The sequence below is a fragment of the Xenia sp. Carnegie-2017 genome, unplaced genomic scaffold (genome assembly GCF_021976095.1).
Source record: "Xenia sp. Carnegie-2017 unplaced genomic scaffold, XeniaSp_v1 HiC_scaffold_16, whole genome shotgun sequence".
Taxonomy (NCBI): Eukaryota; Metazoa; Cnidaria; class Anthozoa; order Malacalcyonacea; family Xeniidae; genus Xenia; species Xenia sp. Carnegie-2017.
The window spans coordinates 10,658,008-10,684,345 of NW_025813469.1; the positions used below are offsets into that span (position 1 = coordinate 10,658,008).

The window sequence follows — 26,338 nt, forward strand, 5'->3', positions numbered from 1 at the left end:
ACTTATGTTTAAAGGAGATGTTGTCCATTAAAGATTAAACTTATGTCGTTACTGTAGTATAGTTATTATGTAAATCATTAGTATTTCGTACGTCCTATTACGTATATTATAATTAAGTAAAGATCTGTATAAAAGTAATATGACAAAGCAATAAAAGAGAGAAATCCCACAATATTACATCTGGCGACAAAGATTACGAAGGGACGAAGAAATATGATTTGATCCTGACAAAGATACTACAATTCGAACATGACAGCTTTGCCTACCTTCCCGACGTTCAACTTAGAAGAACCAGACCTTAGAAAAGCTTGGGGAAAATACGTATCAAGATTGGAGAATTTGTTGTTGGCAATGAACATCACAAACGCCGCAAGAAAGAAGGCGATGCTCCTGCATTATGTCGGTGAAGAAGTTAATGAGATATTCGAAACTTTAGCAATTGACGAGCCAGATAGAGAAGAAGATGTATTTAGAAAAGCGGAGAAAGCGTTACGAAATTACTTCACTCCACAGAAGAATATAGAATTCGAAGTTTATAAGTTTCGTCAAGCGAAACAACTCCCGGGAGAAAAAATATCCGCGTACTACACGAGATTAAAAAAATTGGCCAAATCCTGCGAATTTCATGAAGAAAGCAGAGAGATAAAAACTCAGATCATACTTAATGGTTTGTCTTCAAAATTGCGGAGAAAAGCGTTAGCAGACCCCGAAATAACGATAGAGAAATTAATACAAATGTGAAAAACAATGGAGATGTCAAAAACACAAGCAGAAGGCATCCAAAGCACGAATCGAATTTGGCATAAAAGAAAGCAGTTCAAGACGCCCACGGATAAAACCTCAAATGCTTCCGAATATTCATCGAAGATCAAATGCAAATTATGTGCTCGTGAACATCGTCCAGGGAAAAAAAATTGCCCGGCATATGGAAAGAAATGTCGACAGTGTTTAAAGTGAAACCATTTTCAAGTTTGTTGCTATGAGAATCGAATAGGCATAAAGCGGATGCAAGACAATTATCAAAGTTCTCGCGCTGAATCAACAAAGCGAAACGGACAGATAAAACGCAATCAAGTAAGACCTCGTCAAGTGAATACTGTGCAAGAAATAACGTCTGAATCAAGTATGGAAGATGAATATGTATTTTCAACGTTGACGGCGCAGCAAAAGCTGCCGAAATTTAAAGTTAAGATAAATGGTACTACTGTGTCAGTCATGGCAGATACCGGTTCCAGCGTAAATCTCTTGGATGAAGTGAATTTTAACAAATTGAAGAAAAAGCCAATATTGCAGGAGGAAGATGAGAAAATCTTTCCTTATGGGTCGAAAAAACAACTATCAATTAAAGGAAAATGTCAGTGTGTGGTCGAAACCGATAAACTATATGGGTTGGAGACATTTTTTGTTGTTAATGGGAATACGGATTGCTTGATAAGCTGGAAAAGCTCTCAAAAATTTGGCCTGGTACAAATAGTTGTATCCATTGAAGGCACTAAAAAGTCTAAACAGGAACCCGTTAAAGAAAAGGCACAAGAAATAGTGAGAGAAGATACCAAAGTGGAAGAGCTAATTAACAAATATCATGAAGTCTTTCAAGGACTGGGAAAATTGAAAGGGTTTCAAGCTCATTTACACGTAGATAAGGACGCACAACCTCATCGTCGGGTGCCGTTTCATGTAAGAAAAAGCTTGGAGAAACAGTTAAAACGAGACGAAGAACGTGCAGTCATAGAGAAAACGGATGGACCAACACCTTGGGTTTCACCAGTCGTGGTCGTACCAAAACAAAAAATAGAGGTCCGAGTTTGTATAGATATGCGACAAGTAAACAAAGCAATAAAGAGAGAACGACATTTGACTCCGACGATTGGTGAAATTATAAGTGATCTAAATGGTGCTGTATGGTTTAGCAAATTGGACTTAAATCAAAGCTATAACCAGTTAGAGCTCAATGCAGAATCAAGATATTTGACAACCTTCTCAACACACATTGGTCTACGGAGATTTCGACGTTTGAGTTTTGGAATAAACTGTGCTGCAGAGATATTCCAAAATCCCATCAGAGAAACGTTGAATGGACTGAGAGGAGTGATTAATATCAGTGATGACATTATGGTGTTTGGCGTAGACGAGAAAGATCACGATGCAAATTTGAACGCGGTATTACAACGAATTAAAGATTGAGGACTAACTCTTAAGAAGGAGAAATGTCTGTTTAAGAAAAGAAGTTTAATATTCCAAGGGTATGTGTTCTCAGAGAATGGTATTGTGCCGGATCCCAATAAAGTGAGAGCAATTAAGGAATGCATAAATCCTAAAGATGTAGGAGAAGTACGAAGTTTGTTAGGCATGACCAATTTTTGCTGTCGATTTATTACACATTAGGCCACAATTAAGGAGCCGTTACGTCGACTTATTAAGAAAGATGCCCCATTCGTGTGGACAAGAGAACAAGAAGACACAATGAAAACCCTACGGAAAGAATTAACTGATGGGCCAAAAAGTGCGTATTTTGATCCGGATAGTGATACGGAGGTTTTCACAGATGCTAGTCTAGTTGGTATTGCAGCAGTCTTGGCGCAGAGGAAAAAGGGAGAAGAAAAAAAGAAAATAATTGCTTACGCTAGTAAATCACTAACTACCACAGAGAAGAATTATTCTCCCTTTCGCTATAGTATGGGCCTGCGAACATTTTCATTTATATTTGTTTGGAGGAAAATTCACCATCGTCACTGATCACAAGCCGCTGGCGAAAATATACCCAAATCCATCATCAAAGCCATCTGCGAGATTAGAACGATGGGCTTTGCGATTGCAACCATATGATTTTGAAATTTGTTTTCAACCTGGAACTAAAAATCCTGCAGATTTTCTCTCACGTCAGCCTTTATCTGATGAGAAACTAAACAACCGGCAAGAGAAAGTAGCAGAAGAATTTGTTAATTACGTTACACAGAACTCGGTTCCAAGAACAATCAGCAGGAAATATCTGGAAGAAGCTACAAGAGAAGACATTACTCTTCGAGCAGTAATTCAAGCCATTGAAACAGGTAAATGGTTTGAGAGTTCAAAGATGGTAGGAGTAAATCAAGCAGAATTAAGTTCATATGACAAAATTAAAGATGAACTTTGCATATCTTTGGGTATAATTCTATAAAAACATCAAATAATCATACCAGAATATTTACAAGAGAAAGTAGTGAACATTGCTCATGAAGGTGGTCATATGGGAATGTCAAAAACGAAAGCGTTATTACGTGAAAAGGTATGGTTTCCACGTATAGATGAGTGAGTTAATGAAAAAGTTAAATCGTGTTTAGCCTGTCAGATTACAACTCCAATCAGTGAAAAGGAACCATTGAAAATGTCAGAGTTGCCCAGATCTCCTTGGAAAGAGCTAAGTATGGACTTTGGTGTACCTCCTACAGTCATAGGTGAATATTTGTTTGTTTTGTATGATGATTTTTCCATATATCCTATTGTAGAAGTAATCCGATCAACGTCCGCAAAGACTGTTGTAATCTGTTTGGATAAGATCCTTTCGGAGTTCGGATACCAGATACAATACGTTCAGACAATGGACCGCCATTTAATAGCAAGGAATTTTACGAGTTTTCAAAGTATTTGGGATTTAAACACAGAAAAGTAACTCCTTATTGGCCACGAGCCAACGGGGAAGTGGAAAGATTTATGCGTACTATCAAAAAGACAATAAAGGCTGCGATAATGGAGAGAAAAAATTGGAAGCAAGAAATCCACAGGTTCCTGCGAAATTATCGTGCCACACCTCATAGTTCGAACAAAGTTTCTCCATCTATGGCTTTATTCGGTCTACCAATGAAAGGACGTTTACCTGAAGAACCATTTCATGTGGATACAAAGGAAAGAATTCGAGTACAGCATGAAAGAGCAAAATTGAAGATGAAATTACATGCAGACAATAACAGGAACGTAAAGACAAGTGAGATTAAAGTAGGTGATATGGTGTTAGTAAAAAAAAGATACGAACACGAATAAACAACAAACACCCTAGGATGGTAAGCCATGTGATATCGTGGAAAGAAAAGGTTCAATGGTAACAGCGAAGGAAGATAGAATGTTGTTTACTCGTATATCGTCATTTTTCAAGAAGATAGAAAATGGGAAAAGTCTAGGAGAACCCATTGAGGAAAGTATAAAGGAAACAGAACGGTGGTATCATTTGCGTACAAGAAAAGCCCCTATTCGATACGGACAAGTTGAAAGTTAATTTAGAGATAGCTATAAAAGAAGCAATTAATATTTTCATATACGAACTTATAGATACAAAATGCAAAAAAAAATATTTAATTAGTTATGTAAATAATTAATATTTCGTACGTCATATTACGTATATTATAATTAAGTAAAGATCTGTATAAAAGTAATATGCCAAAGCAATAAAAGAGAGAAATCTCGCAATATCACATTGTGAAATTTGTCACCTCAAACTTTAGAACAACCACACAAGAAAGTAGACAAAAAGATAGAGAAAAAGTTCAGCAAAAGACAAACAGAAACGTAGACCCAAAGATAAACAAAAATGTAGACATTAAGTTAGACACAATATTAGACACAACGGCAGAAAAACTGATTGACAAAGGTGAACATAAATCCATAAAAAAAAGATTCACACAAAGGTAGACAAAAACGTAGACACAAAAGTAGACACAAAAGTAGACACAAAAGAGGAAAAAAAGGAAGATATAAAGGTAAAAAAAAAGGTAGGCACATACGTTGACACAAAGATGTAAATTTTCTTTCTTATTTACACCCTCTGTAGAATTAGGCAGCAGCTCAATGACAGGATTATTGTGAGTAAATAAAGCTTTTCAAACTGCCTACCTATTTATCTTTACTTATGTCTAAAGGAGATGTTGTCCATTAAAGATTAAACTTATGTCGTTACGACCGATGAACTCCTGTAGCTGAAAATAGTTTCTTTAGCAAAATCCTGATTTGTACTTTACTATACGTCCAGTACTCGAACAATCACGAAATGAATGTTGCGTCTATAAATTTAGTCCAATTGAATGCAGTTAATGCTATCACAAGGGAGGACATTTGAAAAATTCGTTATGTTATAGTAAAGTGCATAAGCTATTTCATAGGAGAAGAAATTTGAAAAAGTCAGCAAAGGTTTAATCTTGAAAAGAAAGCATCGCCTCATAAAAAAAAAGTGAACGATTTTCCATCAAACGTCACAATAAGTGCTAAAGCCCAAAGGTAAGTGCAAAAACATCAATAACAAAGTAAAAACAGCCGTTACTGTTCCGCAGTAACTGTGTGCTTTTGTTGAAGCTATTACAATATTTTTATGTATAATAGTAGAAAATATATTAGCTTAGTCTAAACACTAAAACATACAACTAAATCCTTCAACGCCATAAAATTGACGATGAACATGCGCGTTATTGTTTTGATACACCACATGGCAATACCAGACATTGTGCATACTTTATATGTCTTCTTCTTAGCTGTTACAATTTAAATGGTCTAAAAATGTCATATTTCTCTGTCAATGGCCAAGTAGGTCCCTGTTTTCAAATACTTGATGATTGCAAAGAAGTATTTGTCAAATTATACCATATATTTTAAACTTGAGTTATAATAAAAGGATGTTTTGTTGTGAAATGTAATGTATATCAAGTGCCATGTTATAAGATAAATTGATGCATCCACCAGTAAGCGGTATACTAATGACTAAATTTTTTGTATTAGTTGTAGATAAATTAGAGAACGAAGCCTTTTCCTCTTGAATATTACCTAGCTTCCACCCATGACTCTTCTATATTAATCAAGCACTGTTCAAACTGGAGGGTCAATAAATGCATTTACGGGCCAAAATAGAGGGCATGTTCTTTTTGATCAAAGTGTACTTTTTGATGAATTATAACAAAATATTTTCTAGAAATGGATGAACCTCTCCCGGAAGTGATCATAATATCAAAAAATACAAGTATTGACTAGAAACCTCTCTTTTTTCGACAAGTCACTGTAGGTGACCGCTTGACGAAATATTAGAGAGCTTTAGCAAGAGTACGACTACGACAACGAGTACGAAGTTTGACCGTGTAAGAGAATGGCACGAGTAAGTTTGTTGTCGTTATCGCTTCGTCAAAATAGTAAGCTCCCTTTGCTTACTACTAGTTGTTGTAGTTGCTGCCATGTAGTAGAACTTTTCATTTAATACAGAATATAAACTTATCAGAAGTAATATAAATTCAGTCTGAAACATAACAATGCGTGAGAGATCATTATGCTTTTTTAGATTTTCCAACAAGAATGTGAGTATTATGAAAACATCACCGAAAAATCTCGTGGACCGTCTTGTGAAGGATATTTGAAAAAAATTATTAAATGTTCATTGCTACATCACTAGCAGTGATCACAGATTGTTACTAGTGATCTCGTCTTGTCTGGACAGACGTCTAAGCTCATTATATACTTTACGTTTATAAAGAATGAACTATTTATTCCAAGTTGAGTTTTTGTACTTTTAAAGTTCTCCAAAATAGTTATAACTGATATTCACATTGTATTGCAAATGGTGCTTAAAAATGCAAACGTTTTGGTAGTTATGAGATGAGAAAACATGGAATATACTTTCATGTGCCATGTGCACAGGTTATGTGACCTGTGCTATTTTTAATGAAGTCTCAGGTCTCGTATATGACAGGTCTCGTATAGTATTATTAGGGTTTACAGACTTTATTACGTATTAGCATTCATACAGTATTAGTTAAAGAAAAACAAGTTACAACTTAAAAGTGCTGTCGTCTTTATCTTAAATTTATTGCACAGGCCCTTTGTAAATGCAAAGCGACATTTCATAAGTAGTTTTAACAGCCCCAAAAATGTAATCATAATTCGTTAAGTGGCAACGAGCATGGAAAAGCGTATGATTAAATCCAACCAGGAGGAAGAAACAGTTATTTCCGATCTACTATTATATGTAGATTTCATTTTAATGCATACATAATTATTTATAATGGTTTCGTTTTTTGGGACGCCTTGTATACTCCACACTGTAAATAATGTATTCATTTGGACTGAAGACAGCTTTATAATTCAGTGAAACTTTTCAAAAATATTGTCGCCTATTTAAAATGTCCATATTTATCATACTGTGGTGATTATTACATGAAGTACACCCACCTTAGTAACCGCGCCTAGTTTAAGATAACTACTTATAAAGAGACATTTTGTAGATTTTAATTTAGTGTTGAGTAAAGCCTTATTTCGAAAGGTTGTTCTTTGGTGTTTACTTGAATTCAAACTTCTACTTCAAACTTCTACTACAATTCGAATCCCTTTACAAGCGCTGCTGTTACGGCATCTAACGGACATGACGAAAATAATGAAGAAGGACTAAGCGAGAGGTATTTAGCATCCACTTCACGTTCCGCTAAGTGCTTCTTTTGTGGTAATAAGCAACACCCCCGGTCTTTATGCCCTGCGAAAGAAGCTATTTGTAATAAATGTAAAAAAAGAGGGCACTACCAAAGAGTTTGCCGTTCTTCAGCAGTAGTCTCTAATTTAACGCAATCAGCTTACATAACTCTAGCTGCAATGGGGGAGTCATTGCTAAGTTCATGTATTGACATTCGTTTAAAAGAAAGAACTGTTACAGCTCTGGTAGATTCAGGAAGTACTCTTTGCTTCATACATCCTGATTTGGTTGAGCAACTCTCATTGACAGTTCATCAGACCAAAGAAAAAGTTACGATGGCTACATGTAGTTATTCCACAAAAATGCAAGGATATTGTCTTAGTGATATAACGTTAAAAGGCCGGTTGTATTTTTAGGTTAAGCTATATATTCTGCCCAGTCTGTGTACTCATGTCATTCTAGGACAAACTTGGCAAGCCCTGCACGAAAGTGTCACTATCGAGTACGGTGGTTCTGCTCCTCCTTTGAAACTTTGCAGTTTAACAGCTTTGAACCTAGACCCCCCACTTTTGTTCCAACATTTAACACAGGGCTGTAAACCGATAGCTATTAAATCAAGGAAATATAGCCGAGAAGACAAAGAATTTATTACAACTGAAGTACAAAGGCTTCTAGATGAAGGTATAATTGAACCGAGTGAATCACCGTGGAGAGCACAAGTGGTCGTAACTAGAAACGATCGACAAAAAAAAAGATTAGTGATTGACTACTCGCAAACTATAAATAGATTCACACACCTGAATGCTTATCCTCTGCCTAGAATAGATGACATCGTCTCTAAAATCGCTCAGTACAAAGTTTTCAGCACCGTTGATTTGAAAAGTGCGTATCACCAAGTCCCAATTCAAAAAGAAGAAAAGAAATATACTGCTTTCGAAGCTAACCAGCGTTTGTACCAATTCCGTCGAGTACCATTTGGAGTAACAAATGGAACAGCAGCTTTCCAAAGAATGATGGACAACTTCGTCGCTAAAGAATGTCTAGAAGACACGTTTGTGTATCTTGACAACATCACGATTTGTGGCCGGGACCAAGCCCAGCATGACATAAATCTCAAAAAGTTCCTTCAAGCAGCTAGAAAGCGAAATTTGACGTTTAATCAAGACAAATGCTCCTTCTCAACAACCAGTATTTGTATCCTCGGTAGTATAATCGCTAATGGAGAAATAAAGCCGGACCCGGCACGATTGCGACCTCTGCGAGAGTTACCTGTCCCCAGTGATTTAAAAGAACAGAAACGGATTGTGGGTCTCTTTTCCTACTATTCTCAATGGATCAAAGACTTTGCAGCAAAAGTAAGACCACTGACACAGAATACTGTATTTCCAATGGTAGGCGATGCTCTTACTTCGTTTAATCTACTTAAGTCCGATGTCGAAAAATCTGTGGTCCAAGCTGTTGACGAAGCACAGCCCTTTCAGGTGGAAACAGACGCTTCCGAGTTTGCTCTTTCAGCCACTCTCAACCAAAACGGTCGCCCAGTTGCGTTCTTTTCGAGGACGTTAAGCGGATCAGAACTTAAGCACGCTTCAGTGGAGAAAGAAGCAGCGGCTATCGTAGAAGCCGTGAGGAAGTGGAGACACTACCTTACGGGTAAGCATTTTATGTTAATTACTGATCAGAAGTCAGTAGCTTACATGTTTGATACCAAGCAAAGAGCAAAATTAAGAACGATAAGATAATGAGATGGAGGATGGAACTATCCACTTATGATTTTGATATAATCTACAGAGCAGGAGAAGAGAATGTACCAGCGGATACATTTTCTAGGATAAGAGCAATGAGCATGACCTCCGATAAGCTGATAGAGCTTCATGAATCCTTGTGTCACCCAGGAATAACGCGGATGGCACATTTTGTAAAAAACCGTAATCTCCCTTTCTCTATGGATGAAATTAAGCTCATGACACAGTCCTGCAAGATATGCAGGGAAAGTAAGCCTCAATATTACAAAACAGAAAATTTCCATTTAGTAAAAGCGACTCAACCCTTCGAGAGACTTAGTTTGGACTTCAAAGGACCATTGCCGACGACTAATCATAATAAGTTTCTTCTTACTATAATAGATGAATATTCAAGATTTCCTTTTGCTTTCGCTTGTAAAGACGTTAGCGCGGAGTCAATTATAAATTGTCTCTGCGAATTGTTTTCGATTTTCGGTATGCCTGCTTACATACATTCGGATAGAGGTTCTGGCTTTATGAGTGCAAAAGTTAAAGACTTTCTCCTCCAGAAAGGAATCTCGTCAAGCCGAACCACACCATATAACCCAGAAGGGAACGGCCAAGTAGAACGTTTGAACGGCACTCTATGGAAGACTATTTCCCTCGCGATGAAGACGCGAGGACTACCGACCAGCTGCTGGCAAGAAGTTTTGCATGATGCTCTTCATTCCATCAGATCTCTGTTGTGCACCGCTACTAATGTAACACCGCATGAACGCCTCTTTATCCACCAACGAAGATCGACGAGTGGAACTTCCATACCAACGTGGCTATCCAAACCTGGACTGGTACTGTTGAAGCGTCAAGTAAAACAATCTAAGTATGACCCATCTGTCGATGAAGTAGAGCTAATCGAAGCAAATCCTCAGTATGCGCATGTAAAATTTCCCGATGGAAGAGAAGATACCGTAGCCACTAAGTTCCTCGCTCCACAAGCTGAGGAAAAAGAGAAGTTATGCGAGAAACCGCTACCACTATCGCCTTATAAAGATAATACTGTAGACGACCCACGTCAATCTCCTTTGGCCACAAAAGACGCTAGGAAACTAAATAATAGTTCGCCAAAGAAGGAAAGAGAAGGGAACTCACTACTAGAGGATCCCGCTCTACCTGATCAGTCGTCTTCACAACAGACACTACCGTTACGCCGCTCGCAGAGAGAAAAGGAACAACCCGACCGCCTGACATATACATGACATTGAACTAAAAGAAAAAAAGACAATCGGGCAGGACCAGTCTTATTTAGATCATTTAAGTTAGATTATATAGTTATTTCAAATAGGAGAGGGTGATTGTAGTGATTATTACATGAAGTACCCCCACCTTAGTAACCGCGCCTAGTTTAAGATAATTACTTATAAAGAGACATTTTGTAGATTTTAATTTAGTGTTGAGTAAAGCCTTATTTCAAAAGGTTGTTCTTTGGTGTTCACTTGAATTCAAACTTCTACTTCACATACATGTCCTGTGCTACTCAAACTTACATCTCTGCTACTCCTTAGACTTTCTCATACAGCACCATTATTTCTCTCTAGGCGCCCTATCATTGCTTTCTCCAAATGAAAATAGAAACAATGCAGCTGCCCGATACAATCTCTGTATTTTTTTATCAGCACCCTCAAAGCCAACACTACATCTGTTGTACTCTTTCTTGGCTTAAAACCATACTGCTGCTAAAAAATACCCACTTCTGTCATAAGTTTAGCTTCCACTACTCTCTCTTTTATGACTTCATTGTGTGACTCATCCCCATCATCCTTCTTTAGTTTGATGCAAGACCAAGGGTCTCTCTTGTTTTAAAGGAGAGCTCCTTTAAAAAATCAACACCGTTCAGATAATAGCTATAACTTTTACTGGCTGATTAGTAAAATATTTTTTCTCAAAATTCTCATTTTAATAAAATTTTACGTTATATTGATGCAGACGCAGTTTTGTCAACGACTTCAATAATGAGTCATTGCGTGCTTGAAAGCTAGCGGAAACACAAAATTAATCAACGCACGCTATAAAATTTCTCATTATGCCGCATTTTTCTGTACGTTTGTGCATAAATTCTAGCCGAAAGACAAAAAGTACAAAAATTAGGTGCCAAGAATACCAAATATAAAGCTTCAAAATTACTACTAATGACACAAGTTTACAAATTACTTTCAATAAGAATGTCCTCTGCCTACTCATAGCAGTTATACCACCGTTGATTGTATACAATTTCCGTATAATAAAAAATATCAAATGGAAGGATAAAATTTCCATCAATTTTTAAAGACATTTTACAAAGTGTACGAAACAAAACATAGGAATCTTTAGATTTGCTATGAGGATAAAAGTGTTTGTTTGACAATACAAAGTTCTCCTTTGCTGCACTTTGAATTTGTATAAGGTCTGGTTGTGTTCGATGTAAACAACAAAATATTTGCATACTTTCGTAACAATGTATTTTGGAGATTTCATTAAGATTCATACTACGTATGTCAGCACAACAAGATTTGAATAAACTGCTGTAAATATGTTGCCTTTTGCGTTACAAAAACATTTTGAAGCCATTTTAAAATTTGGCTAGCATAAATAAGTCTAGGGAAACCGATACTTACTATTTCGAAGAAAATTTAAACCAATAATATTGTCTAGCCTTTTAGTGCAGTTTTGGGCTTTTCAGCAATTTCCGATGAAGGAATGCGGAAGATACACGTATCATTTTCACGAACAGTGGGGATCCAGCAGTTGGCAAAATAAATTACAACAGCCAATCAGTTGGTAAAACTCTATTCTTTAGAAATTTCTAACCAATATCATTGTCGTAAAGGTACTTTAAATTTAAAATTATCAGCTATAATATACTTTGTCAAGCCCTCAAACATTGATGTTCACCAAGAATTCGTTTCATCAAATTGTTGGAAAGCAGACCTTAAAGTGTTTCGCCAAATTTTTTTAAGGTAGGTTACGTTAGCTTTATGAAATGTTAACTAGTAGTTATCTATTTATACATGTATGTAAGCAACAGTTTTAGTTGTAAAAGTTTATTAGACGACATAAATCACTATATAGAATGTGAGACAACAAAAGAAAAGGCAAGGCAACATAATAGATATTTTGAAAATGAATCATAGCAAATAAACTACTTTTCTTTGGATTAATTAAAGCTTTCTTAACGTAGATATAAAACCTATACGATATATCAAACAAGTTTTTCCTGGGTGACGCCCAGCTTTACCTAAATTCCTTAATAATTCTGCTTCATTTCACAAATGCCTCATTCAATACTTTCAATTTATTTTGAAATTTAATTGGAATGAATATATGGGAAATCGACCATTTCTATGTCATTAAGTTAAATGGATAATTTTAAAAAGGAAAATGTGGCCAAATGCTGCAGATTATTCACTAAAAAGCGCTTCATAAGGTTACGGCATTAGCTGACAAAAATTATCTTTGTATGGCTAAATTGTATTTGAGGTGTTTTGAATTTTAATATATGCAATGACTTATTTTGCCAACCTCACTGGGAACAATGTCCGTATAAGGATATCAAATTCAACGATTAACTTTCCATCAACGTTTATCGACAGTTTACAATATGCACGAAACAAAACAAACGAAATAAAACTTTTGCGATAAATTTGTTCTTTTATGCTCCCACACTAAAAAAATTTACATAAAAATGTAAACACAAGGAGTTGCTTAGGACATAAACTTCTAAATTTTATCAGAATAAAGTAGCTACTAACTTTTAATGGAATAAAAATGCCTGGAACTTGAAGAAAATAATTTTCTTCCAGTTAACAACTAATACTGAACTTATAAACTCTGTGTTATTTCATGTTGTGATGACTTGAAGTATAATCGGTTCGATGCAAAACTTCCGGCTTTCGTATAACCAGTAATAAAATATGTTTTTGAATTAGCAAATTTTTTATGAATTTTAGCCACTGCTAGATTACATAAATCTAAAAACCAAAATAGTTAACGTGAATAAGAACATAAATGCCCAAATTTGTAATAAGAATGCTGTAAAAAGAGTAAATTTCGTAAAAGATTATCTTGACTGAAGAGATGTTTCACGAATTCGATGCTATAAAGCATTTCCCGATGAACGAATGCAGAAGATCCGTGAACCATTTTTACCAACATTGGAAATTCAGCGGTCAAGAAAATAAGTGAATGTCCATTGATTAGTTAGATTTTATTAGATAGAAATTTATATTTGCTAAAATGTAGACATAATAGTGTTCACCAGCACTTTGTTTGATATAACATTGGTTAAAAGCAGACAATTAAGTAATTCAAATAATTTCTTCTCGAAGGCATAATAAAGTTACCTTGCCAGTGAAATATTAATGAGTAGCTGTCGACATATGTATGTAGGCAATATACAGCTTAGATCGTCAACATTTGTGTTTGATGTAACATCGTCTTAATTCTAAACTGACGGGTTTCGTTTTTTATAAAAGAAAAGACGTATCTAAAATGTATATAAATATATAAATATCACAAATGTATATACTATACTTTAAAGATTATGAAGAGCATCCAATTGCGTACAATGTTTACATAAATGTACAATGTTTGTATAAATGAAATTGAACGATAAAATTTTTATAAGTTTTTATCAAAAATTTACAATGTGCACGAAATAAAAAGAAGAATCCTTTGAAGTTACTTCGTGAAAATACAATTGCTTAATGATATGAAGTACTTATATGTAATAGTTGAATGTTGTCGAAAGGAATGTGACTGTGTACAATTTACATACAACGATATATATTTGCATAAAAGTTTAATTACAACGTATGGTAGAGGTAAAGCTTTCAACACTATTGATCTATGTCTAAACTACAAATGTGAACAAAGTTATAAAATGATCTCATCAAGAACGCGTCAAGATGAAAAACGAAAACTGGGGATGACGAAATCAATAAAAGTATTTAAGATTTGTTCAATGAGAGACAACTTCCGGCAACACGTTTGACTAAAAACTTCTTTTAGTGTTTGACACAAGTTACCTTATGCCATTATGTGAAAGTCTCGTGTTGAGCATACTATACTTGTTTGCATCACAACATATTTACGAGAATTAAGAAAATGTTTATGCAGTTCGTGAATGAAAATTTTTTGCTTTAACCTGACTTGAATCATTTATCATTATGTACCATCACGATTTTTTCTCGTATATAACCATTCTGTTATACACATCAACTATATTTAAAAAACAAAACCTTTTTATTGCAGTAGAGTTAACTATTTTGCAATACAATAGCCCTGGACAATATGGTGTTAGCGAACGAGAAGTTATTAAACTAATCACACTTCATATCATCAAAACATAGATAACGAAAGAGTACATTGGTGGAAATTTGAGTCGAGCCAAGCCCTTACCCCAATGCCAGCCCTTAACAGTTCCAATAGGTTTTTGATATCAAAACGCTAATCTATTCTAAAGAATTAATAAGATTTTACACATGTTATTCAAAAACAAGTTGACACTTCACAAAATGACTTTTCTTGTGGAAGCAGAGCTGCTCCCTTTGTCAAAATCTGTACACGAAGAGGTTCATTAACTTTACATAAAATGAACTTAAATAAAAATATTTTGAAATCGGAAAGCTGCTAGGAGAAAAACTTCAGAGACAATCTTTTTCTTTAATGCTCAAATATACAAACGTAATTTATCTGAAAATGAAAAAACAAGGAGTTATAAACCGATAAATTCCGACAGATGTTCTAATTTTCAATAAAAAAAATGCCTAGAAGAGAATGATTTTCTTAAAGTTGACAACTATTGCTGAACTCATACAGTCTATGTTATTTTCAATGTTTTAATGACAAAAAGTGTCCTCAGTTCAACACAAAACTTGGGGCTATATTGTATTACTCGGTAATAAAACATATTTTTGAATTTGAAGTGTTTTTGAACTTTACCTAAAACATAAAATTCAGAAACCCAACATAGTTAACCTAAAAAAGAACATAAATGCATAAAATTGTAAAAAAATTCTGCAGAAGAAATAAAATCAGTAAAAGATTATGTTGATTGAGAAGATTTTTTATGAAATTGGGGCTACATGTGGCATTTCCAAATAAAGGAATGTGAAAGATCCGTGTTTCATTTTGACCAATAATGGGAATCCAGCCGTCAGCAAAATAAACAAATACTCATTGATAGGTTGGATATTATCATTTGTTACGATAAAACATACCATTTGTTAATAAAAAAGACTTTGCCAAAAGTTAGTTACACCATTGTCCACCAAGACTTCGTTTGATCTACGTTGGTAGGAAGTGAAAACGTTTTAGTAATTGAAAGAATTTCCCAATGAAAGTAAGTTGCCTTGTGAGTGAAATGTTAACTAGTAGTCGTCTATTTATGCAAGTAGGCAACAGATTTCAATAAACCATCATTAATATTTTGTGCATTGCGTTACATAAATATAGAAATATCTAAGTTTGAAAATTGGTAATCCAGGCATTTAATTCATAAAAGATAAAAGTTTCTAAATGATTTTTATTGACCTTTCGACTCGTTGCTTCGAGCCTTCGTCAGAATGAGGATATTATTTATTTACACGTGCTTTTAACTTGGAGACGCTCAGAGCGTCTACTTGTATTAGCGGGTGGATTAATGTCATCGGATGGGGTGAAATGCGTTTCCATGGGTTTTGGTGTATTGTGAACATGATCGGTGTTAATAATATTAGAGTGTAGTGTTGTAGTTTTGGTGTTGTTTGTAGTTTTATTGTCCTTTTTCTTTAGTTGTGAGTATGTGATGGGTATGTCGATATTTCTGTTTATTGTGTCGTTGTCTTTACTGTATCAAGCTTTTTAAATTCGCGTTCGTGTTTAGTCTGTGCGCCTCCGAGTACTTTAGTTTCTGTCCAGTCGAATGTGTGGTTGTTTCCGTAGGTATGTTATGCCGGTAGTGAGTTCGGATCTCGTCGTTTTATGGCGTTTTTGTGTTCTGTGAGTCTTGTTTCAATTTTCTTAGATGTTTGTCTTATGTATTGCTTTGAACAGTCCTTACATGGTATCATGTAGATCGCGTCAGTTGTATCATGAATTGTTGTTTTGTCTTTATGTTTGATGAAACATGATTTGAGTTTTTGTGTAGGTTTGTGGGCGACGTTAATATTAAATGGTCGAAGAAGTCTGGCAGTAAATTCTGATGTTCCCTTTATGTATGGTAATGTGACGATTTTTACTGTTTCGTCCGGTTTTTTGTTGCTTTTGTCGGTTTGTGTTTTGTTTTGTATTTTGTATATAGTTTTGTTTATGAAGTTTCTAGGGTAATTGTTTTTAATAAATGTGGAGTATAAGTAGTTGCGTTCTGTTTTTTTGGCTTCTTCCGTATTACAATGAGTGTTTATCCTGTTGAAATGTGTTCGAATGCAGCTTATTTTGTGTTGTGTTGGATGATTGATGTTGAAATCAAGTATTTGGTCTTTGTGGGTGGTTTTGCGGTATACTTGTATGTTTAGTGTACCGTCATCTGTTCTGGTTAGTATGATGTCGAGGAAGGTAAGTTGTTTGTCGTGCTCTTCGTCTTTAGTAAAGGTAATGTTCTTTGTGGTATTGTTTATGGTGTGTAGGATTTGTTCAGTTTTGTCTTTCTTGACTATGGCAAAGATGTCGTCGACATATCTTTTCCATAGTCTGATGTTTGTGTTTTTAGTGACTGATTGTGTTTCAAGGTGTTGCATGACAGCTTCTGCGAGGAATTTGGATAGTGGTGATCCCATTGGTGTGCCTGAAATTGGTCTCTAGTATGTGTTTTGGAAGGTGAATTCAGTGGAGAGGCAAAGGTTGTGTAAGTCTAGGATGTCATTTTTGTCTAGCCGTGTTGTAGCTTGCCAAGTTTTGTCGTTTGTGAGTAGTTCGTTTGTAATTTGTTTGGCGATGTCTAGTGGTATGGATGTGAAGAGTGATGTCACGTCGTAGGATATCACGATTTCGTCTGGTCGTAGTTTAATGTTTTCAATACTGGCGAGGAAAGTGGTGGCATTTCTGATGGTGTGAGGTGAACTTTTGACTAATGGATACAGAATGTTATAAAGATATTTTGAAAGTTCATACGTAGGTGATCCTGGATGTGTTATGATAGGTCGAAGTGGGTTGTTTTCTTTGTGGATTTTTGGTAGTCCGTAGAATTTGGCGGTGGATGCGTCATTGGGTCGGATTCTTCTGTAGTCGTTTTCGTTTAGTTTCTTTTTATCTTTTAGTTGTTTCAGTTTCTGGTTGATGCGGTTGGTGGTCGTTTTGCTGGGGTCTGTGCGGAGAAGTTCGTAGGTGGTGGTGTCTTGTAGGAGGGTTTTGGCTTTGTCGATGTATTCTGATCTGTCCATGATAACTGTTTTGCGTCCTTTGTCAGTTCGTAATATGATTATTTGGTCGTCGTTTTGTAGGTTTTTATTTGCTCGTAGTTTAGGGTGACAGGTGGTTTGTGGCAGAGATTATTTGTAATTTTTTGACGAATGTGTTCTTTCGTTTGGTCTGTTAAGTTGGTGCACTTTAAAGCGGATTCCAGGTCGGCAACGTAGTCGAGTTTGTTCGCGTCTTTAAAGTTGTAATTTAATCCTTTGTTTAAAATTTTAGTTTGCTGTTCGGTTAGTGGTTTGTTTGAGATGTTTGTGACAAATTCATTTGTGTTGGAATGGAGTTGTTTGTAAGATCTGGATTCTTGTAATTTTCGATGAAGTTCGTGGTGTCGTTTTGTTCGATATGCGGATGTTGCTTTTTTGATGGCTTTATTAATGGATTTGGTGTCTGATTGTGTAATGTATGTTGTTACGGTTTCTCGATGTTCTTGTAGTTTATGACGGTAGATTCGTGAGCGGTTGTGGGCATCTGATATGAGGACGTTTAACATACGGAGCCGTTTGATTGTGCAATTTGTTGAGCGTGAGTTGTTTTTAATGGTGGTCGATAGTTTTAATGGTGGTCGATCAACACCAAAACTAAAACACTACAATCTAATATTATTAACACCAATCATATTAACAATACACCAAAACCCATGGCAACGCATTTTACCCCATCCAATCACATTAATCAACCCAATGTGGCCTGGATGCTGGACAAGTCAGTGCAGCAGACAGCCGGTCCCAAGCCCGGATTAACACAGAGGGTGGATGTCAGGAAGAGCATCCGGTCTTTAAAAGAATATGCCACATGATAATATGCCGGAGACAATCAGAAGAGAAGACAATGCTAGGGCATACCCTGTAAGCGATGCGCAGCGGCACTACTGTCTTGACGCTGTGAAAAGAATGCAAGCGAGACAGAAGAGACAGAAGAACTTGAGAGTTGCGACCCTAAACATTGGGATGCTGACTGGATAGAGCAGAGAAATAGCAGACATGATGAAGAGGAGGAGGATCGACATACTATGCTTACAAGAGACAAGATGGCTGGTGGGAAATCAGGAGGGAAGGCAAGAAACATCGGAGAGAGCTACAAGCTGTACTACAACGGAGGGGGAAAGCCAAAGAATGGAGTGGTTTTATGCCTGAGTGAGGAATGGCAAGATAAAGTGATAGAGACCAGAGAAAGTCCGATAGAATCATAACTATGAAACTGGTAACACCTGACAAGACGTTCAACATCGTGACTGCCTATGCACCTCAGCAAGGTTGTGAAGAAGACGAGAAGCAGAGATTTTGGAACCAACTTGAAGAAGTGACCATCAATGTGAAGGAAACAGAACAGCTGATTGTGGCAGGAGATCTCAAAGGGCGCATCAGAAGTGAGAGAGTAGAGGGATTGGAGAGATGGCATGGAGGAAAGTCAATCGGAAGAAGGAATGAAGAAGGAGATAAGATCTTAGACTATGCAAGGAGCAAGGACCTCGCAATGGTAAACACATTCTTCACACAGAGGGATGGAAACACCTACACGTACAAAAGTGGCCTTAGCCAGACCGTGATAGATTTCATCATGATAAGGAGAGCTGACCTAGGCGATGTTAAAAATTGTAAGTTTATTCCTGGTGAGGAAATTGCACTGCAGCATAGACTCTTTGTGATGGATTATAAGATCAAGAAGAGGAGAAGAATAAGAAGAGAGAGACCGAAGAAGATCAACTTGTAGAAACTACATAATAAGGAAGGAGATGAGCTGGAAAGTAAGATCACAGAAATGCTAATGGAACAAAGCATAGTGGGAGAGTGGAAATGGAATGAAACATACCCCAATATACTAGAAGCAGCAAAGGAGACACTGGGAGTTAGTAGAGGTGGGAAATACATAGAAAAAGAATCCTGGTGGTGGAATGAAGAAGTACAAGAGGCTGTGAAGAACAAGAAAGAAGCTTTTAAGAGATGGAAGAGATCTGGTTTGGAGGAAGACAGGGAGACTCTGAGAGAAATGAACAAGATCAGTAAAGAAAAGTGTGCGATTGTTAGAGAGAAAGGTCAGGAACAACTATACAAAGATCTGGAGCAAAACGGACCGAAAAGAATCTACAAGTTGCAACGAACGTTGGTGAGACTGAGAAAATTTAAGTGAGGTCGGGTTACATCAAGGCTCGGCACTAAGCCCCCTACTCTTTATTATCATTATGGATGTAATCTCGGATGACACGACAGAGGACACACCTTGGAGTATGCTGTTTGCAGATGATTTGGTCTTGTGTGATGAGAAGAGAGAACATCTGGAAGGAAGACTAGAAGATTGGAGAAGAATATTAAAAGATGTTGGCTTGAAAGTTAGTAGACCCAAGACGGAGTACCTCCTACCGAGTGGCTGAATAGGAAACATGAAGCTAAGAGAATATGCTGGACCCGGAAATACAGATCTACCAAAGTGCGAGACATTTAAGTACCTCGGGACCACCATCCTTCAGGATGGCGGTTGCAAGACTGAGGTTGAACTACGGATTAGCAGTGCATGGAATAAATGGAGGGAGTTTACGGGAGTGCTCTGTGATAAGAAGATGCCGAAGAAACTGAAGATCCTCATCTACAAAATGGTGATACGCCCAGTGCTTCTGTATGGAAATGAAACATCGTCTGCTACAGACTACCTAGCAGAGAAGATCAGTGTATGCGAGATGAGAATGATACGCTATTGTCTTGGAGTCAGCCTGGAGGAGCACAGAACAAATGAAAGCATAAGAGAAGAAGCGAATGTCATGAGTATACTGAAATTGATGAGAAGAAAAAGACTGCAGTGGTTCGGACATGTGTGCCGGCGTGAAGAAGATGTAGACATTCGGAGAGTTTATGAGATGCAAGTGGAGGGGAGACGGAAACGAGGACGCCCAAAACATCGGTGGAAAGATACCATCAGGAGAGACATGCAGCTATGTGGTGTCAAAGAAGAGGATACCCAGGACAGAGCAGCCTGGAGAAGTCTGATAGAACTGGGTCTCCAGCAAAGACCCGCTACCCGAGCAGTACACAGCGGAGAAAGGTGACAAAGGTGACAAAATCACATTAATCCACCCACTAATCCAATTAGACGTTCTAAACGTCTCCAAGCTAAAAGCACGTGTAAATAAATATCCTAATTCTGATGAAGGCTCGAAGCAACGAGTCGAAAGCTCAATAAAAATCATTTAAAATCCGGAGAAACTTTTATCATTTAAAATCCGGAGAAACTTTTATCTTTTTAGATATATATATATATACATATAATAGAAGAACGATAAAATTGCCATTAATTTTTATCCGCATTTTACAAAGTGCACCAAACAACACAAAGACTCCTTTAAAGTTACTTTGTGAATAATATATTCCTTTAATATTATAAAGTACTTATATGTAATACTTAAATGGTTTTGAAAGGATGTGACTGTGTACAATTTTTATATCACAATTTATATTTGCATAAAGAAAGTAAAGGTTTTCGTTCCAAATTTTATTTTAATAGCATGTAACAAAAGTTCAAAAATGGGTGAATATACTGACAACTAAGCTTTTGAGACAAAAACTGCCAAAAATTCCAATCTTATAGGGCAACAATACAACAACAGGCAGAAAAGCGAAACTAGAGAATAGATAAAATAACACATAACTTTGCTTGACTTTCATCCGTATGAAATTTACTTATGCAGATGGTCATTAATTCAGTGAAACGCACTCCGAATGCCGCCTTTATTAATGCATTTTTATTACTAATCATGAAAGAACCTCAACCGATCACGTCGAGTTTCGATTGAAAGATACACATCTACACCAGACACAGTTGAATAACAAATACAGAAATTCACTGCATAGATCTACGACTTTCTTAGAACTACATTGATATATGCTTGCAGATTTATTTATTTAATTTTCCATAAACGATAATTTTCGTTTTAAGGTAGGCTACCTGCCATTGCACGTTTAATATTTAATTAAGATATATTTAAGATTTAGACTTGAATTGTTGTGTTTAATTTATATTTCTTTTACAGCTACCTTAACAAACTTTGTAATGAAAAATTTTAGGCATATGCAACAAAATCTCGGCATTCGGCAATACTGGTTTTGAAACAATCCAAAATGTTTTAGCAATAATAATAAAGCGTAGTTCTATCTTCGTTCATTTCATTGTTTTTATGGTGCATGCGTAAAAATCCTCTTAGCAAATATTTTATTGGTTAAATCTCATCAAGAACGCTTTAAGATGAGAAACAAGAATTTTCAATGACGAAATCTTTGGAAGGCTTTGTTCAATCAGAGGCAACTTCCAGCAACAAGTTAGGCTGAAAATTTCTTCTGATATTTTTTGGTTTGCTGCACATATGCAGTGACATAATTTACCTCACGTCATAATGTGAAATTCTCGTAAGGAAAAGACGACACCTGTTGTCGTCAAAATATATAAACGATAAAAAAAAAGAAGACAAAAGTTATTATGATGTACCATGAAATTTTTTCTCGTATACAACTGTTCTGTTAAACACACAGAAAGTTGTGCAACACCCGAAAATGCATGATTTTGAATATGCTGGAATATTCAAAATCGTTAATGAAAAGTGAAATTGCAGCTTTCCGTTTCACTATGATAAACTTTATAAAAAAATTTAAAACCCATTCATCAACGTACCTTAACAATTCCAACAATTTATGAATAACAAAAAACGAATCGGTTGCAAATTAAAAACTAAAGTTAGTAGAAGAACATCCTGGAAAATTTTGTTCTAGACTCATGAACTCTCTGATCTTGTTAATGTTGTGATGACAAATATCGTCAACTAATACAAAACTTCCCACTATTGACATTGTATTGCCTTGTTTACACATATTTTTAAAGGAGAATGAATCGTTTGCTGCGCTATTAGAGGTTCAAAATCTACCTAATCCCTAATCCGTTTGAAAGTGTTTTGAAATTTACATTGGTAAAATGAATAGTATCTGCAGCAACAATGAATTTGCAATATTGACATGCAACATGAGTCGATAAATTTAGAACGAAAATATTGCAAAAATCGCTGATTAACCACTGGGTTACATAAAATTTGCTAAAACAAACAAACACACGCATTAAGACCGCTTAAAGGAACATTGTTGTTTTCGCAACAGCATAAGGTGTCCATTCTATGAAAAATTTCGAAAGATATTTGTCAGTGTACATGATTTATAATTTATTGTTTAAAATGCTGTGTTTAATAGCACATATTGAAATTATTCTTCTCAGAAAGCAACGCCGCCCTCCCCTCTCTTCTCTCCCACGAGAACTACTTCAAATAAAAATCCCAGGAGATTTATATAAAGACTCGGAATTAAATCCCAAAGTCAGCATTTATGACTTTCTTTGATCGACATTGCTGTCTGCAAGATTTGTCTACAAATCTTCCTTATAAGGTTGCTTCCTTATAAGGTAAGCTACATGTCAGTGCACATTTTATAATTAATTGTTTAAAAATACACATTTAAGTTATGGGTTTGAACATGTTGTGTTTAAAGCCAAAGATCACGAGAAAGTAGGAGAACAGAAACGACGGAAGCCAAGGTTTATCACTTTAAATGAAACTAAAGACAACTAAGTAATTTGCTTTATTTTAAATTTTCAATAAATGTAGGATATGGAAAATCGTGCAACAGCAACGAATGAAACAAGCCAGTTGGAAACAAAAATATTCAACGATCCAATTCATGGCTTCATCGAGCTTCATCCTTTGTTGGTCAAAATTATCAACACACCACAATTTCAGCGTTTGAAAGATATCAAGCAGTTGGGAATCTGTGACTTCGTTTACCCTGGAGCAACTCACACTAGGTATAGTTATTGGTACAAAAATGTCATGCGATCTCATTCATAATCGATGTAATCGAGGATGTTCAAACCAGCATAAATATTCACCTTAAAATTTTGATTTCAAACAGGTTTGAACATTCTCTTGGAACATCTTATTTGTGTGGGATATTGATAGATACATTACAAGAGCTTCATCGTGGAGAGATTGAGATCACAGATGAAGAATGCATGTGTATCAAAATAGCCGGACTTTGTCATGATCTTGGCCATGGACCGTTCTCTCATTTCTTTGAAGAGTACATCAAAAAGAAAAAACCTAAGTGGAAGCATGAGGATGCGTCTTGTAAACTTTTCGATTTCATGCTCAAGAAAAACTCAGAACTTAGGCAGAGTTTTAAATATTTCCGACTTGGAAAGGAAGACAAAAAATTCATCAAGGAACTTATCAAAGGTATTGCCAAACGCAGGGATCGTTACCTACATAGTGCACAAAGCTTTTTCATTTGAAATGTATAAAATAAGAAACACCTAATATTACAGACACAAATTGTATTTAATTTTGATACGCTTTGATTCTGAATGCACATTTTAAACTTAATGTCTGAAGCCTGTCACTGCTGTCTGTTCATTTTCTAAAGTAGCTATCAAAATTATGGTAACACTATCTCTACAAAAATGAAATTTTGTCCTCATTGAGTTGACATATTGTTCCATTAAATTTCTCACTTCTTGTGTGATATAATTCTGAAATAAAAAATTGACATCCAGTTGATAAGGCTTTCAGGTTTCTTATTACTGACTACTTTCATTATTTATTATTCCTCCCAAATTATTATTCCAGTAACACAACTCCACATTTATATTACAGTCGTCCAAGACTTTATAAATTCTTGTTGTATGCAGGTAAAGACCCCAACAAAGAAGAAAAGGTAGAAAGGATATGTCCATTTACAGGTCAACCAAAATGGTTTCTTTATGAAATCGTGTCAAACAAACGAAATGGTATCGACTGTGACAAGTTTGATTATTTTGCCCGTGACTGCGCTAATGTTGGAGTGAAATGTACTTTTGACCATCGACGCTACTTTCAAAATGTTCGCATCATGTCTAACCCTAATAACAAACAACTTCAGATCTGTGTACGCGACAAAGAGGTGTTTAACTTGTATGAATTATTCCACACCCGTTGGTCCCTCCATCACAGAGTTTACAAGCACAAAACTCTGGCACCAATAGAAGACCTGCTATATAAGGCGTTCAGGAAAGTTGACAAAGTCATGAAAATTTCCGAATCAGTGGAAAAAGCCAAGAAAAAGAAAAAAAATATGAAGAAAAAAAATATGAAGAAAAAAAATATGAAGAAAAAAAATATGAAGCAATATTCTGTTTTAACAGATAGCATTCTCTACGATATACTGCGAAACAGGGACCCTGATTTCGCAGACGCAAAGAAGAAGATAAGACGCATACAAAAACGAAAGCTGTACAAATTTTGCGGCCAAAGCTCTCTAAAATCAAATGACGACAAAGCAAGTGAACTACAATCGAAGTTCAAATCTCTCTGCGAAATAAAAATTGCCGAAGACTTGGTTAACTTATCGGGAGGAAAGTTGAAAAGAGAAAATATATTTGTTTCAAAAGTAACGATCAATTTTGGAATGAAGCGTAAAAATCCAGTTGAGGCTGTGATGTTTTTCGATAAATCTCAACGCAAACCATTTGAAATAAAGAGAGAACAAGTAAGTGAAATGTTGCCACGAAGTTTCCAGGACAGATATATCAGAGTTTACGCAAAAGAATCCGAAAGCGAAGAGGAATCCGAAAGCGAAGAGGAATCCGAAAGCGAAGAGGAATCCGAAGGAGAAGAGGAATCCGAAAGAGAAGAGGAATCCGAAAGCGAAGAGGAATCCGAAAGCGAAGAGGAATACGAAAGCAAAGAGGAATCCGAAAGAGAAGAGGAATCCGAAGGAGAAGAGGAATCCGAAGGAGAAGAGGAATCTGAAGGAGAAGAGGAATCTGAAGGAGAAGAGGAATCCAAAAGCGCAGAAAAAAACAAAAACGCAGAACGAATGGAAATGCTGATCGAACATATCAAAGATTCCTTCGAGAATTGGTGCCAAGAAAATGGCTTTGAAAAACCTTTTGGAGGATAAAGAAAGACATTTTGATGTCATTATCACAGAATAATGATTGTCACAGAATAAGGGTCACTCAGGTGTACATAGCGCGTCCTCATTTCGGCCATTATTCCAGCCAGATGATTAGGGTTTATAACTTGTTTTCAACCATCATAATTACATTACTTCATTATTGAATAATGAATTTGAGATTAAGAAAAGACTTTCGGATAATTGCAAAGGTTGAGAACGAGTAAAAAACCCTTATCAACCGGCTGGACAAAAACATCAAGGTTCCAACACGAGTGACCCTTCTGTATATTTTTATTCTGTGTCGTTATTAAGTAGCTCTGATTTAAAATTGTATTTAGTATAATTTCTCCATAACTTAATCACAAGAACGTATCCAGAATTCAAAACACCAATCATCATGTATTTAATGCAAACATTGCACTTAAAACAGTAAAAGTATAAAAAAATGTAAAAGATCGAAGCACAAGTGAAACATAGGGACGAACGACATCTTAACGTTTGCCATTTGTAGTTTATATTAAATAAGCACAAATCGTATTAAATTCAATAAAATGATTCAACAAGTACGATAATGAAATTTCAACTTTCATTTAAAAATGCATGCGAATCTCACCCGCCGCTTACTTTAAAAAAACAACAAAAGATTTTATAGTCAGTCCTCACCTGTCTTCTTTGTGAAGAAAAATAACATACAATCTCAAAGAATCTTCTGGACCTTATTACTTTGGGATTAAAGCTGGTAAAAACTTTACAAAATTCATGATTAAAGTAAGTTTTGAGTCTTTAAGCAAACGTTTATTACAGCTATTTAATTTCTTTCA

The 26,338-nt window shown here is 35.9% G+C and overlaps 4 protein-coding genes across 4 annotated transcripts; all 4 read left to right on the forward strand.

The window, feature by feature from the left end:
- The first annotated feature begins 249 nt into the window (after positions 1 to 249).
- Positions 250 to 741, forward strand: LOC124436042. Its single transcript, XM_046985969.1, has one exon. The coding sequence runs from the start codon at positions 250 to 252 to the stop codon at positions 739 to 741; it is 492 nt and encodes a 163-aa protein (XP_046841925.1).
- An 11,309-nt stretch (positions 742 to 12,050) lies between these two features.
- On the forward strand, positions 12,051 to 25,520 carry LOC124436046 (deoxynucleoside triphosphate triphosphohydrolase SAMHD1-like). Its single transcript, XM_046985972.1, has 5 exons — positions 12,051 to 12,128; positions 23,192 to 23,388; positions 23,496 to 23,818; positions 24,271 to 24,690; positions 24,736 to 25,520. The coding sequence occupies exons 2-5, from the start codon at positions 23,195 to 23,197 to the stop codon at positions 25,518 to 25,520; spliced, it is 1,722 nt and encodes a 573-aa protein (XP_046841928.1). The 5' UTR covers positions 12,051 to 12,128; positions 23,192 to 23,194.
- On the forward strand, positions 18,754 to 19,272 carry LOC124436043. The gene has a single exon (XM_046985970.1). It carries the CDS (start codon positions 18,754 to 18,756, stop codon positions 19,270 to 19,272), a length of 519 nt encoding a protein of 172 aa, XP_046841926.1.
- Positions 19,321 to 19,930, forward strand: LOC124436045. Its single transcript, XM_046985971.1, has 2 exons — positions 19,321 to 19,594; positions 19,707 to 19,930. The coding sequence occupies exons 1-2, from the start codon at positions 19,321 to 19,323 to the stop codon at positions 19,928 to 19,930; spliced, it is 498 nt and encodes a 165-aa protein (XP_046841927.1).
- Positions 25,521 to 26,338: the final 818 nt, after the last annotated feature.

Excerpts from the sequence above, each read along its gene's own strand:
- LOC124436042 (XM_046985969.1), top strand. The coding sequence starts at position 250 with ATGACAGCTTTGCCTACCTTCCCGACGTTCAACTTAGAAGAACCAGAC.
- LOC124436043 (XM_046985970.1), top strand. The coding sequence starts at position 18,754 with ATGAAACTGGTAACACCTGACAAGACGTTCAACATCGTGACTGCCTAT.
- LOC124436045 (XM_046985971.1), top strand. The coding sequence starts at position 19,321 with ATGCTAATGGAACAAAGCATAGTGGGAGAGTGGAAATGGAATGAAACA. Across the intron at positions 19,595-19,706 it reads TGCGATTGTTAGAGAGAAAG|GCTCGGCACTAAGCCCCCTA; the intron begins GTCAGGAACAAC and ends GGTTACATCAAG.
- LOC124436046 (XM_046985972.1), top strand. The coding sequence starts at position 23,195 with ATGGAAAATCGTGCAACAGCAACGAATGAAACAAGCCAGTTGGAAACA. Across the intron at positions 23,389-23,495 it reads CCTGGAGCAACTCACACTAG|GTTTGAACATTCTCTTGGAA; the intron begins GTATAGTTATTG and ends GATTTCAAACAG. Across the intron at positions 24,691-24,735 it reads AGCCAAGAAAAAGAAAAAAA|ATATGAAGCAATATTCTGTT; the intron begins ATATGAAGAAAA and ends TGAAGAAAAAAA.